This window comes from Syngnathoides biaculeatus, chromosome 8 (genome assembly GCF_019802595.1).
Source record: "Syngnathoides biaculeatus isolate LvHL_M chromosome 8, ASM1980259v1, whole genome shotgun sequence".
Lineage (NCBI taxonomy): Eukaryota > Metazoa > Chordata > Actinopteri > Syngnathiformes > Syngnathidae > Syngnathoides > Syngnathoides biaculeatus.
The window spans coordinates 8,959,734-8,973,632 of NC_084647.1; the positions used below are offsets into that span (position 1 = coordinate 8,959,734).

At 47.8% G+C, this 13,899-nt stretch overlaps 1 protein-coding gene across 5 annotated transcripts; it reads right to left on the reverse strand.

Moving 5' to 3' along the window:
• Positions 1–11,663, reverse strand: LOC133505020 (multidrug and toxin extrusion protein 1-like). 5 transcript variants are annotated; one of them, XM_061827843.1, is made up of 17 exons: positions 11,293–11,660; positions 10,509–10,610; positions 10,373–10,441; positions 8,364–8,512; positions 8,227–8,269; positions 6,647–6,691; positions 6,482–6,579; positions 5,648–5,745; positions 4,945–5,058; positions 4,776–4,843; positions 4,584–4,692; positions 3,297–3,372; positions 2,237–2,306; positions 2,035–2,167; positions 1,746–1,840; positions 788–821; positions 1–676 (listed from the first exon to the last, which is right to left on the reverse strand). In XM_061827843.1, the coding sequence occupies exons 1-17, from the start codon at positions 11,407–11,409 to the stop codon at positions 462–464; spliced, it is 1,635 nt and encodes a 544-aa protein (XP_061683827.1). In that variant the 5' UTR covers positions 11,410–11,660; the 3' UTR covers positions 1–461. The 5 variants fall into 5 exon arrangements, with proteins under 5 accessions (XP_061683827.1, XP_061683828.1, XP_061683830.1 ...); XM_061827844.1 differs by lacking the exons at positions 10,373–10,441; positions 10,509–10,610 and having other exon boundaries at positions 11,293–11,662; XM_061827846.1 differs by lacking the exons at positions 10,373–10,441; positions 10,509–10,610; positions 11,293–11,660 and adding an exon at positions 9,227–10,366.
• Between the last annotated feature and the right edge of the window lie 2,236 nt (positions 11,664–13,899).

Here is a 13,899-nt window from a genome sequence, read left to right on the forward strand (position 1 = left end):
AAGAAAATAAAAGGATGCTTTATCTTTTTTCAGATTGGTGTTAATTTACAAAAGATGTGTAGAAATATTTGATTTTTTGACGATAAATGATTGCAGCCACACGAGTTAAAGATTCTTCTAAATTAGAGTTGGAAAGATCAGTCAGAGTGAGAAGAACTTTATGATCCAAGGAAGAAAAGGAAAAAAAAAAAAAAATCAATTTTCTTCCTAAAAAAACAGTTTTGATTTTATATTAGAAGAGTCACGAACCACTCATAAGTGTGCCCCCTCACATATCAATTTCATCACTGGTGTGGACTATCGTCTGATGGAGTCATTTCCGGATGCAAATCTTGATATCCAACTCAAATATGAATTGTACTAAGTACTTATTCACCTTTTTCTTTTTTTTTTTTTTTTTTTTTGCCCGTCTCGGAACACTTTAATGAAGTTCAAATATTATGAATATCTTGGCAAACGGATTAATTGAGCCGCTTGGTCAGCAGCCGGTCGGCCACAATCCCGGCGACCGTGACGGCGAGCATGAGCGCAACAACGAGACCGCGACGCACCAGATACTGGTCCGGAGCTCTCACCGCCGCCGCCGGCGCCGCCTCTTCTTCTTCTTCTTCTTCTTGATCTTCCTCCTCCTTAAGTACCAGCAGCTCGTAACTGTCGCTTTCTTGTTGGGGGTCCTCTGACGGGGAGAGCAAAATCGACAACGTTAATGATTAATTGAAGGCAGGTGTTCTTTTTGGAAGAAACAAACAAACAAACAAACAAACAAAGTGATCTTTCCAGATGTTACCTGAACTCCCGGCAACACCAGCTCTCATCTGAGCCTGGGAAACAACACATTGAAATCATAAATACAAAAACACGGAGAATGTCATCCATTTTCTGAACCTCTTATCCTCACAAGGGTCACTCGCGGGAGTGCTGCTCATCAAGCAGGAGGCGGGGCGCACTCTCAACTGGTCGTCGGCCAATCGCAGGCCACGTGGAGACGGACGACAATTCCGAGGCGGGGGACGTGATTTCTGAAGGTACCGTAATTTACGGCCTATAAACCGCGACTTTCAACCCTGCGGCTTATGCGGTGATGCGGCTAATTTGGGCATTTTTTCCTAACGGTCGCGAGGGGGCGCTCGAGCGCAAAGGTTAGACTGAGACCGGTGGAATATACGTGCTGAGGAAGTGACGTTTGCCGGTCCGGCCCTGTTAGCGCTGCGCTAGCGTGTTACTGCCCTGTCACAGTGATTTTTACCGGTATGTTTACCGTCCCTATTAGCGTGGCACTAGTGTTAGCTTGGCGGTGCTAGCGTTAAACTCTCTGTGTACCGTCTTTCTTCGTAAGTATCTCGCGGGCACTTGCGGCGTACGTATGTATCTCCCTTCCAAATGTACGCTTTGTAGGCCGGGAATTACTGTCGCAGGTAAGCAGTCTAAAAAAAAATCCACAACCAACCGCAACCAACTGGAAATCTCGAAGCCGTCTTATCATATTATTCTACTTATTACACGGTTGGCTAAATTAGCATCAATGAACTGCAGGTGAGGAGCCGTCGCAACAAGCTGGGAAGCCCGTCGGATCTTCAGCATTCACGTAAAAGGACACATTTGGAATTTAAAATGGCAAATATCACCAAAACGTGACCGGTTTGCTCGAATTCCACAAAGACGATTGCAGCTACTTTCTGACTTGCTCGGCCGCTCAAGAATCAAACCAAACTCGTTTGATTCATATTTGCACTTGATGGCATTACCTCAAGTGTAACTTTGTCCCAGTTCATCTTTGCCAGGTAGATCACCAGAAAGCAGCACTGCACAGACGCAGAGGCACAGAAGCCTGTCCACAGACCTGGTAAGAAAAAATAAAAAAATGAATTTTATATGACGGTGATATCAAAGACAATCGTCATGCACGTCGACTCTCAGAGACGCCGGCGGGCCCGTCCTGCTTTTTCTAATGCCTTGCACAAAACGGTCAGTCGCATTTTTCACGCTACACGGCCAAGGATGTCAAAATAGTCGCAAAAATATGAAAAGAAGTACCTTTGATCCCTAATTTGGTTTTAAACATCAGCGGCACTCCGAGCGGTAGACACAGTCCGTAATAACCCAGAATATTGCACAGCGCCCCGATTTTTTGCTTGCCCGTTCCTCTGACGATCCCTCCGGTGGCCGCCTGCAAGAAGAAACTCCGCAATATTGCAAGTTCATCACTGAATATGGAAATAGGTGAAAAGGCGCTCACTAAAATGGCCTCCATCAGGATGAACGGAGCGTAGAACATCAGCACCTCGGCGACCCTCACACGGATTTGTCTGTCGAAGGACGAAGCGGGAAATAATCCAAAGAAAAAAAACGGAAGAAATAAAGAACTGGGTTCCCATCGGGGGAGGATGGGGGGGGGGGGGGTTACTGTACTGGGATTGGGCTCTTAGTTCCAGTGGGAGGAAGTCCAAACTTAACTCAAAAATGTTGGGACAATTCAAGGCCAATCTTCCAACAGGACTGCGCACCAGTGCACAAAACAAGGTCCAGAAAAACAAGGCTGACGGAGCAACTTGACTGGCCTGCCCAGAGTCCCGACATCAACGCCGATAGATGGAATTAGAGCGGAGACCGAGGACCGAGGACCGAAGACCGAGGACCGGGAACCGGGAACCCTTCAACGTGGCAGAACGGTCAAAAATTGTCACAGACGCATTCCTGAACCTTGCGGAAAGTTGAAGCTGCCGTTGCTGCAAAGCGTTGATGGACGTCATATCGAAACATTTTGGGTTAGGAATAAAATATCAAAGCAGCTGAGCTCGTACTTTCTTTTGGCACCGCAGTACAGTACTGTATGTACTACCCGGTGGCCATTTGGTCCCTTTTTGGTTCCGTTACTTCCTGTATAACTTTTCAGACATCTTGTATTTTGAAATACATATCATACATTATTTAAAATCATTTGTTCTTCTGTCACGTTTTCCGTCATTACAGTGACAGGATCGCAATAATATTTTTTTTTTTTTTTTTAGACACAATTTGCTGTGACTGTGCTAAACTGTTTTTTTTTTTTTTTTTGGGGGGGGGGCTATTTTTTCCCCAGTTGTGACGTTATTTTTGAGTACTGCAGTATTTTTCCACATTCAATTTACAGTTCAAGCATTGAATACTTTGAATTGGGGGGGCGGGGGGCAGTTCCTCTCTTTGTATTGCGCTTGACTCTTTCCACGGGTGCGCAAAGTGAGGAAAATATGAATAACATGAGCAAAAAAATGAGATTGTCTCCATTCAACGGGATGAAACGTGAATGTCGTACTCACTCGTCATACGTGAAGACAAAAGCAATTTGGTGCCGCAGGCTCCCGATGACGATCGCCAGGCATAAAGACACCAACGCTGGGGGGGGGGGGGGGGAGTGGAAAGGTTGAACGTTCAGTCTGTGTGATAGATGCTGAACATGCGAGTCAATCAACGGGGGAGGGGGGCACAAAATAAATGAGGACTACTACTACTACTACTACTAGGCCTCTGGGACTACAATGAGATGTTCTGTTGCGGCATCCGCAGTGATACTTTTTTTTTTTTTTTTTTGGGGTGGGGGGGGGGTTAGATACCTCACTGCACTCTGTAGGGGTTAAAAAACGTCTTTCCAGGGGGTCCGCGACACGACGTATGAGATATATGTAAATAGTTTTCTGAAGGAAAGTTTTTTTTCTTCTGTCCCTTCGTTACTACCTACAAGTGTGAGGCGGGGTTTTCAACTCTATTAGATCCGAAGGTGAAAAAACAAAATGGTCTGGAAGCTCATCATGATGTGAGAATTCCCCTTTCCACTGTTGAACCACGTTTTGATTTATTGTGCAAAAATTAAAAAAAGCAAGCGCACGTGAGCCACTAAAATGGAAGATTTCTACGGGGGGGGGGGGGGGGGGTCTAGGCCCAGGTGGAAATTGGGAACCACTGCTGTAGTGGTACAAATTGGCCTCGTCATAAAAACGCAGTTGCAACTGTCTTGTCATGTCATTATCCAGGCCGCTTATCCTCACGAGGGTCGCAGGAAAAGCCAGAGCCTAACCCGGCTAGCTTCGGGCGAAAGCCCGACGACACCGTGAACTGGTCGCCGGTCAGTCGCAGGGCGGATATCGACACCATCGCTGAGCGGGAATCGATCCCGAGCTGCCCCCTTTGCTGTTGTATCTTGTTTGTAGTCTGACAAAGAAAACATGAGCACACGAGTTAGCTGGGATACGCTCCAGCGACCCTTGTGAGGATAAGACGCCTGGAAATGTGCGATATGGAATCCAGAATGTGTTCGTCACGTCAGGATGCACACAAACTTATGAAATGGCCACGTAGTCGGCCATTTTAGTCCGATCAGTCCATTTCATTTCCAGCGGTCGTCTCAAACGGAGCCCCGCCCACCGCCAAAATGTGACCGGGAGCACAAGACAGATGGACAATTTCAGTTTTCATTTGAGTTTCTCGACGGCAACGTTTGCCGACGACCGGGCGCGTTGATGAAAACGGCGCCGTCGAAGTGAACGGAGACGGCCGGACCGCAGTCGTTCGACAGACGGGCAGACGGGCAGACGGGCAGACGGACGAACCTGCACAGAAGATTGCCAGTTTGGCGGCCAGCTTGGCCAGCTGGGTGTCGCCGGCCCCCAGGGCGTTTCCCACCCGGACGGCGCCCGCCTGGCTGAAACCCAAAGGAAACTGACAGCGGAGAGCAAGGTCACATCTCTCAGCAGTAATATTCCATTAAAAAAATGAAAAAAAGATGCAATTAAGATCAGCACCATGTAAGCACAGTTGGAGAGTTGATAGACGATTGACTGAGCTCCGAGTTCTGCCTCGCTAATGAGACCTGGGGGGGGGGGGGGGGGAGAAAGAGAATCCGTTTTAGTGTGTTGCAGACCGTTAACAACAAAAACCAAAAAACCAAAAAACCACATTGGTTGACGGCACCTGCGAGGAAGACGGAAATCTCAAAAGTCCACCACTCCACGCACATCATCAGCAGGCTGGGGAGGGCCAAGCGGATGAAGGGCCCCCACCCCTCCAGGCAATCTCGGGACCAACCTGGGAACACAGTTCCACAAGGCGTCCTCCATTTCTTTTCATTCATGTAAAAGATTGCCGCGGCCTGTGCGTGGCCTTGCACAATGGGGGGGGGGGGGGGGTCGGGGTCTGTCAGCCTTTAAGATGGAACAGTTTTGCTGTGCAAGGGGGGTGGGCTTCTGCTTCTTTATTATTATGGTGTTTATGAAAAATGCAGCCGAACTGATCAAAAGAAAGATTTTTTGTTGGTGGGGGGGGGGGGGGTGACCACAGAAGAACAATAGTCAGACTGTTTGGATGTTGGAACAGAAATAACATTTACAAGAAGGCGGGGGGGGGGGGTACACACACGCACACGCACGCACACGCACACGCACTTCCCGGATGCGGCAGCTCAGCAGTTGTGCACAGCAGCCGACTAAGACGCATCCGTGCATGAAAAATTCACTTGATGCGCTTGTGCTGCTGTCACAAACCAAAATAGGCGATACGAACGTGACTTTCACCTTCTTCCAGTTTGGACACACGCACACACACAAAACAAACCAACAAAAGAATTCCACCACACCATCGACGTCGTGCAGTCCCGATCCCGAGTGTCGGCGCTCACCTCCCCAGGTACGCTTGTGGAGACCCTTCCACAAGATGTACGCGAACAGGATGCCGGCCATGGAAAACTGCGACACGACGTTGGCAAGAGCGGAACCTCTGGGGGGGGGGGCGACAACGTAAATGTTGAAATGTCGACAAGTATCATCGCAAAAGTCGTCATGTTTGGTTAAGATGTGACTTTTTGCTCACACCCGATGACCAAAACTACAAAAATTCTCGTCGCTCTGGTGAAATTTGGGTGGATTCATGTGGAAGCGGATTAGCGCCGCCAGGATTTGAATTGAAAATGTAAAGTCGCGGTCTGCAATTCACCGTTCGTGCCACCAGGCGGGGTGACTTCAGGCCAGAACTGAAGAGCCAGCCAATGGCAGTTCTGCTGTCTGAGTCACGTGACATCACATACTAAGAAAGCGTAACTGGATTGGAGCAACTGTTGAAAATGGGACGACTTTACATTTCCAATTCAAATCCTGGTGGCACTAATCTACTTCCGGAGACTTTGGGAGCAAAAAGGTGAACGACGCCCCGGATTGGCATGTGTGACCCCACCCCCCCCCCCCTAAAGTCAGACACGTTTACCACTTAAAACTAAACTTTGTTGTTTTTACATCTCGGGCCTGTTGACATTTTTTTTAAGTCCGCACCTGGCGACTTCCGTGCCGCTCGTGAAGCAAATTTCGAGAGGCGAATTTTCCCGAAACCCCGCAGGGAGACGACGAGCTAATAGTTGATCGTCGCCGGCGAGCCGGTTTTTCCAGTACGAAATACCCCAAATCTTAAAAAGTGGCCATTTCTAAGGCGGCGGAGAAAGGAAGCAAACGTCAGTACTCACACGACTCCCGTGTGGAACACAAAGACCACAACGTAGTTCACGTAGACGTTGAGGAGGTTGGCCGCGACGCCCGTCATCACTTGTGGCCAGATGACGCCCTGAAAAAACGTCCGATGGGATGACTGCAGATTATATCGTACAGTACATCCGTCAATTGACGACTACCTGGTTTTGCAAGTATCCCGATTGCAGTTGGTACATGAACGTGGCCTGCAAATAAAAGATTGACACACTACATTCAACACACGCACACAAAAAATAGCACAATGGCCGCCATATTTGTTACTAGTTGGTTGGGGCTCAAAGCATTTAATAAGAAGAATAAAAAAAAAAAATATATATATATATATATTAAATCAACGCGCTGCCACTCCAACGCAACTTTGTCCGCAACTTCATCGTGCAAGTGCAGCACAATCGCTGGAAAGTTCGGTGCTGCTGTTTTGCTTAGCAACAGACTTCAAATAGGTGAACTTTTTAATGGCCACGTGGACGCACTGAACTCTACTGCTCATCCTCATTAGGGGACATTTAAGGGAAGCTTTGGTTTTTAGCAGCAATCAAGCGATTTGACACCAATTATTAGCGGTTAAGAAGACGGGTTAACCAGTTTTAAAAATGGGCAAACACAAACAAACTTTGTTGGAATACCTTAAACGTGTTTATTTAACCAAACAAAATACAAACGTGTCGCTCCCGTGCTGACGTCGTTACTGCATGTTTTGCACAAAGAATTGCCCACAAAGTGACGGCCATTCATCGCTGATGGGGGGGGGCACATGCTCAACCGATCGCGTTTCACGTATTTCAGCATTTAAGTAGATTTTCAGAAGATTATACTTTGATATTTTACCATGCAATAGAAAGCAAGGTGACATTTTAAACTACGTTGCTACGTATATGAATGATTATTTTGATGAAAACTACAAAAAAAAAAGCATCGTCGTTGCTGTCAGTGCAAAAAAAAAAAAAAAAACTCCAGACAGAAGAATGACAATACATATTTCAAATGTTCACACCATGAGAGAATTGTGTTGTTTGACACGCCGCCGACCGTTAAACGTTGGACAGGCCAGAAATTCTCATTGGTTTTCGGATCCGAGTTGCACGCAAATTTGAGTCCGCCCGGCAGGCCCAGACTGCTCCGATTGGGGGGCAAACGGGTCCGTTTTCATTCCTCCTCCCGGCGTACTTCGCTGCCAACTGAATTTAATTTTCACGCCTGGCAGCTGATATCGGAGCGATTCCGAACTAGCAGAGCTGCCGCCCGCCTTTCATGTTTTTGTTCTTGGGAGGAGGTTGCGGAGTTTGGCGTGACCCCGCGACCTTTGCACGGGGCCCGTCGCGCCGCTTTATCTCTCGGATGAGCATTCCGACTGCTTTTATTAGAAAAATAAAAAAATTGTACTTTGCCCTACTGGGGCGGCTCCGACGACTTCCTGAATTCAAACAATAGCGCGAGGAAGACTCGGCCGAGCCCAAAAAAGCCTTTTTTTTTTTGCCCTAATAATTTTAAAATCAACATTTTAAGTTTGCTTGGATTACATTTGTGTCTTGTCTCGGATTGTCTGAACCGGCAAAAGTGGGCCGCATGCAAGAATTTGACAAGCGTCCGGAAAGCGGCGGTTCACGCGAGGGTCCGCCGAACGTTTCTACTTCCCCCACCCCAGGGAAAAGGGACCGGCGACCTCGAGCGTTTTTCATACCCTTTGGATGACCGTTCAAGATTTTCCTGGCGTACTCACGGGAAGCGCCGGCATGAAGATCTTCACGTACAACTGAGACAACCTGAGGAGGCCACAATGACCGTTGAGAACGAGGAGAAGAAGAAGAAGAAGAAGAAGAAGAAGAAACAACGCAGCGTGTCCGCCCACGAGCCGACCTGGCGACCTCCGGCTGTTGTCCCAAAAGCAGCAGGATGGACTCGGTGTTGACGAGCAGCGCCCAGCACGGGAAACACGTCAGGAGAAGGATGAGCGACGTCCTCTGCACGATGACGCCGACCCTGAGGAGGTTGCCGGCCCCGAACGTCTGAGAGGAAAAACAAAAAAAACAAACGTCCCGTTTGGCAACGATTGCCTTCAACTTTTTGACCAACTTTGCGCCTCGGTCGTTACAAAAGTTCGACGTGGCGTCGAAATTTGCCCATTTGTTTGCGATGACAACGTTGGTGATGAATAACTGCAGCCAAAAATCTTGTGTGCGCAGGTACCAACGTACCGGTGAAGCGACTGCAACGATTTCATTTGATATGCGCGAACGTTCATCTGTCAAAGTTTCACATTTGCAAGCTGATTTCAAATGTGAAATTCTGACACTGTTTTCTTCCCGAGCGGATCTTTTGACGTCATCCGTCGCTCGCTTTCGTCGACAGCCAATCCGTTGACTGACTTTTGCGTCAAATTTGAACCCGAGATCACGGAAAGCCAAATTGTTGATTCCACAAAGCACACTAAAGAGCGCAGCGCCATAGAAGGGTCGTGCAAAGATTTTTGCTTTCCCGTGTAAAAAGTCTGTTGTTACTTTTTGATTTCCACACCAAGTATTGACTTTTACTGCCGCGAAGAGAAATCAAAAAATCGCGCCGATAGTGAAATGGCGCCCGGCTCGACATTTTGATGCCGTTGCTTTGTGGATTCAAACAATCGCCCTCCCATCTCTTCTATTCTCACCTTCGCATTTAAGCGGAATTTGGATGCTCAATTATTAAATGAACAGCATACGACGTTGAGAAATCCTACCTACCAACTGTGGTCTGGTTCTTGTGTTGGGATCACTCATTCGTCTTTTTCCTCAAGTGGCAGAATGACAGTTGGGCATTGCGGACGTATTCGGAGGTGAAGCGGAACAGCCGCAGTCGACTCAACTGGCTCAAAGGCACATCAATTGGTCCGATCGCCCGGTAGAACCGTCGGCGTCGCAACGCAACCCGGTGGAACCGTTTGCCGTTCCACACGAGCCGCAATGAATGCGGTCGCCAACTCTGTGCCGCTCTTCGGAGGGCCGGCTCGAAAGGGTCGACGGGCCGGAGGTGGCCCGCGGGCCCCGGCTCGCCCACACTACGTCAGTCGATTTTCGGGGAGGGCCCGGCAGGGGGTACGACGCTAGACCGCAGGTGTCAAACTATTTGGCCCGTGAGGCAATTCTTCTTCTTTCGGCTTGTCCCTTTCGGGGTCGCCGCAGCGTGGCATCTCAGATGACGTTTGGCACAATTTTCACGCCGGACGCCCTCCCTGACGCAAGCCTTCTCGGGGAGCGGAGCCCCCAGTGGGATACGAACCCACAACCCCTGGGCTCGAACCGCCGAGCTACGGGGCCTCTCGCCCGCGGGCCCCGGCAGGGGGTACGACGCTAGACCGCAGGTGTCAAACTATTTGGCCCGTGAGGCAATTCTTCTTCTTTCGGCTTGTCCCTTTCGGGGTCGCCGCAGCGTGTCATCTCAGATGACGTTTGGCACAATTTTCACACCGGACGCCCTCCCTGACGCAAGCCTTCTCGGGGAGCGGAGCCCCCAGTGGGATACGAACCCACAACCCCTGGGCTCGAACCGCCGAGCTACGGGGCCTCTCGCCCGCGGGCCCCGGCAGGGGGTACGACGCTAGACCGCAGGTGTCAAACTATTTGGCCCATGAGGCAATTAAAAATGAATATTAGAGCTGGCCTGCCGGTCTTATAAGTATTAGACACGTGTTTGGTTCCATATTAAAAGGTTGATTTGTTCAGATTTGGCCCGCAGCTTTGTCCACTTTCAAATTTTGGCCCTCTGCGAATTTGAGTTTGACACCCCAGCGCTAGACCGCGAGTGGCACTCGATGGGGGTTACGCGCTCACGTCGACCGGACGAAGTGACGCACACGTTTGGCACCGAGACCCGTAGTACGGCTGTCGGACCTGAGATATCAAAGTGTCGCATGCTGACGAGAGTCCGGAACCGACAGATATGCCCGTCACGTTCACCACCTGCGGACGAAATGAGCAAATGTCAATTTGTGGACGCGTCGCTGCGAGCGTACGAGGCGGCACTCACGGCGATGGCCAGCGATACGGCATCCAGCTCCACCCGGCCCAAATGACCGCAGAACAAAGTGCTGACGACGCTCGCCGAAAGCACCGTCAGGTGACTCAGGATCTGCGGAGTCGCACGTTCGGGTCAGGGCGCCGAACCTCAAGGCGGGATTTTTGGACTCTCGACCTCAGAGTTCCGTTTCAAGCTGCGGTTGCCGTTTTAATTTCACGTTTCCAATAAAAGTGGGGATTGCAAATGAAGGTTTGAAGCCTTTTTGAAGCTTCTGAGGAAAAACGGAGGCTGCACACGAGATCGTTACGACTTTGAAAGCGTACCGAGCCGAGATTCGGTTGGAAAGCAAATGCGGCTTCGGTTTCAATTCACGGGTCAGAGTTCAAAGTCTGGTTCGAAGAGGATTTCAAGTTAGGCTTCAAAGACGCTTGGCCTCTTTCCGGGTTTCGTGAAAACAAAAGTGCAACACAAATAGAAGCGTCTTCCATGGAAAATGCAGTACGTGCAACGCTGTTAACTTTGATCTTTCAGGAAAATAAAGGAGTTGTGCTACAAAAAAAAATAATAAATCCAATGATGCAATAAAAATGTTTTGACTTTCATGTATTTTACTGTGTGCTACGTGCTCAACAACTGCACAGTTTACAGCAGGTTTGGCTTCATTTTAGGAGTCCAAAATCGGTTTACAATAACACGGCTATAGGCTTCCAATAAAACCGTGTTTGTGCTCCATTAAAAAAAAAAAAAATGTAAAAAAAAAATAAAATACAAATGTCAGCGGCGACTCACTCACCGCAGGCACGCCCAACACGACCACGTTTTTCAGTTCTGACTCGAAGCCGACGGGAAGCGACGCGCGGATCCTGCCCAGTAAAGAAGGAACTTCATCTTTCCAAAAGCTTGCAGTCATCGCGTGTTGAATGAACAAAAGACACACGCGCACACGCACGCTATCCAAAAAAAAAAAAAAAAAAAAATGAAGGAAGGAAGGGACGAAAGATCGAGTTTTGAGGTCAAAAAGATGAAAAGACGACGCACGACCATCCAGGTGACGATGAGAACTTTACAAGAGCTTGTGTTGGTTTTGGAAGCCTTTTAAACAGAAACATTCACCCAGCCAACAAACGGTTTTTTTTTTTTTGTTTGTTTGTTTGTGGGTGGGGAGGGGGGGGGATACAAGAAGAAGAAGAAGAAGAAGAACGAGAAGAAGGTGGTTTCTTCCAGTTGACATTTCGGGAAAGGGAGGAAAGAAAAACGCCCAAAGTTCCCAATTTGTTGTGCCAAAGCATGACGCAATCGCAATAACGGGCGACATTTCGGCACGTCCAAATGCACGAAACAGTCACACAAAGCCAACTTTTGGATTTTTTTTTCTTTTTTTTTTTTGACGTGAAGATGGAGATTTCAAAAAGGGAGTCAGGCAGGTTTCCAATGACGCAATCGGATAAATTAACGATCGAAAAAAAAAAACTTCACCCTTCACCTATGACACACAAGATGGTGGCGCCATTGGAATTGGATCCCTTTTTTAAGTGACCCGTACGTGTTTCTAAAAAAAAAAAAAAAAAAAAAAAGACTTATGGACTGTCCTGTATTATTCAACCTGAATAAACGGTAAAATAGTGACAGTGTAGTGTTATTTTTCAATTTCGCCAGAAGATGGCGCCACTGGGTTTTCTAAAACGCCCCTCGGTGATCTTCCTCCCAACATGGCGCGGACAGACGACCCAAATAAAAATCACCGATATGTACTGTAATGTACACTGCACAATATTTACCACAGTGCAGCTGATTACTTATAGCCAAAAGTGATCTTATAAAAAGTAAAAACCTATTTCTTAATTATTAGACGAGGCAAAATGTTTTTAATGTTCCTATCTTCTGAGACGAAATACTCATATTGTATTCATAATGTAAAAAAAAAAAAAAAGTCTGGTGCACTTTTAAATGAGACTGAGCCTGAGCCTATCAATAGATATAATAATAATATATTAAATATATATATATATAAATAAGTCTGATCCAGTCAAATCTTTGTTTGTTTGTTTGTTTTACAAAATGAGTACCTTACCAATTTTGGGGGACCCTACCATACCAGTAAGATTGAAGAAAGCAAAAAAAAAAAAAATGGATGCACATCTTGCTTGAGGGAACCACGTGAGGTCCAATTGAAGCATCGTTCACATCTTTAGGTGAAATCAAATCAGTTTCAGCCCAGTGAACACAAAGAAGGAGCCTCTTGTCGTCCGTTCGGCTGCTCGCTACAAAAAAAAAAAAAAAAAAACATTTTTGGGATGCCACCTGTGCAACTGATCCACTTCTAAATGGATAATGATGGCAGACTCCCCCCCCCCCAAAAAAAAAAAAAAAAAAATTGCGACCCCTCTGAGACTCCACATCGAGCTTTTCATGTAAGTCGAGCAAACACAAACACTTGCGCAAAGAAACGAACGCAGAAGCAGCGAAGACCAGGCGGGCCTGCGTGTCAGCCATCTTGGGAAGTCCACAGCCCGTTGTGGCCATCCAATTTCAAAGCTGCTTATCCTCACAAGGGTTGCAGGGCTGCCGGAGCCAAACCCAACTCTCTTCGGGCCGGTTGCCAGCCAATCGCAGGGCGCATTAAAAAAAGAAAACATTCACACCCACCGGCGATTTCCACGCGTGCTCGTTTCGCTTGAGGTAGGAGGAAACTGGAGCACCCGGAGAAAACCCACACATGCATGCAGACGCCACACAGGCGGGGCCACGCTTCAAACCGGGTCCTCAGAACCGTGCGGCGGGTGCGCTCACCACTTGTTCCACCTTTTCGAAAAAAGTAGAAAGAAAAAGTTACAACTTCAAGATTGAAACCAAAGAACGGCAAGTAAAAAGTTGTCAAAGTGTGACGTCATAGCAAGTGCACAGTACACAAAGAAATGGAGTCAAAGTAAGCCTCCGGTACTCCCGCGACCCTCGTGAGGATAAGCGGTGACAGAAAATGGACGGATGGATGAACGACACAAGTAAAGACAAAGCATTTGAACTTCATAACTTACCACTGCTGACTTTGACAGTAACATTTGGATTTTTTTTTTGACTATGATAACTAATGCAAGCAAACAAACCTAACCCAAAAAAAATGAATAAATAATAATAATAACTGACGACACAATCGGAGTGTCCTCCCATCCCGGCGTGACCGTGCGTCGCGGGCTCCGTTTACGAGATTACACAGCCGCACGCAGCTTTCTCAACGAGTCACAAATGAAGAATGGGCCACGTGTTCCGGTGAACTTGAGAAATTCCTCAGAATTATGTATTCCCAAAAAGGCATAGAGAGAGAGAGAAAGAGGAGGGAGCGCGACCGCGTTGTTAGAAGTAAGTCAGAATCGTATCCGGGCCAGAGTCAGGACTCCCCCAA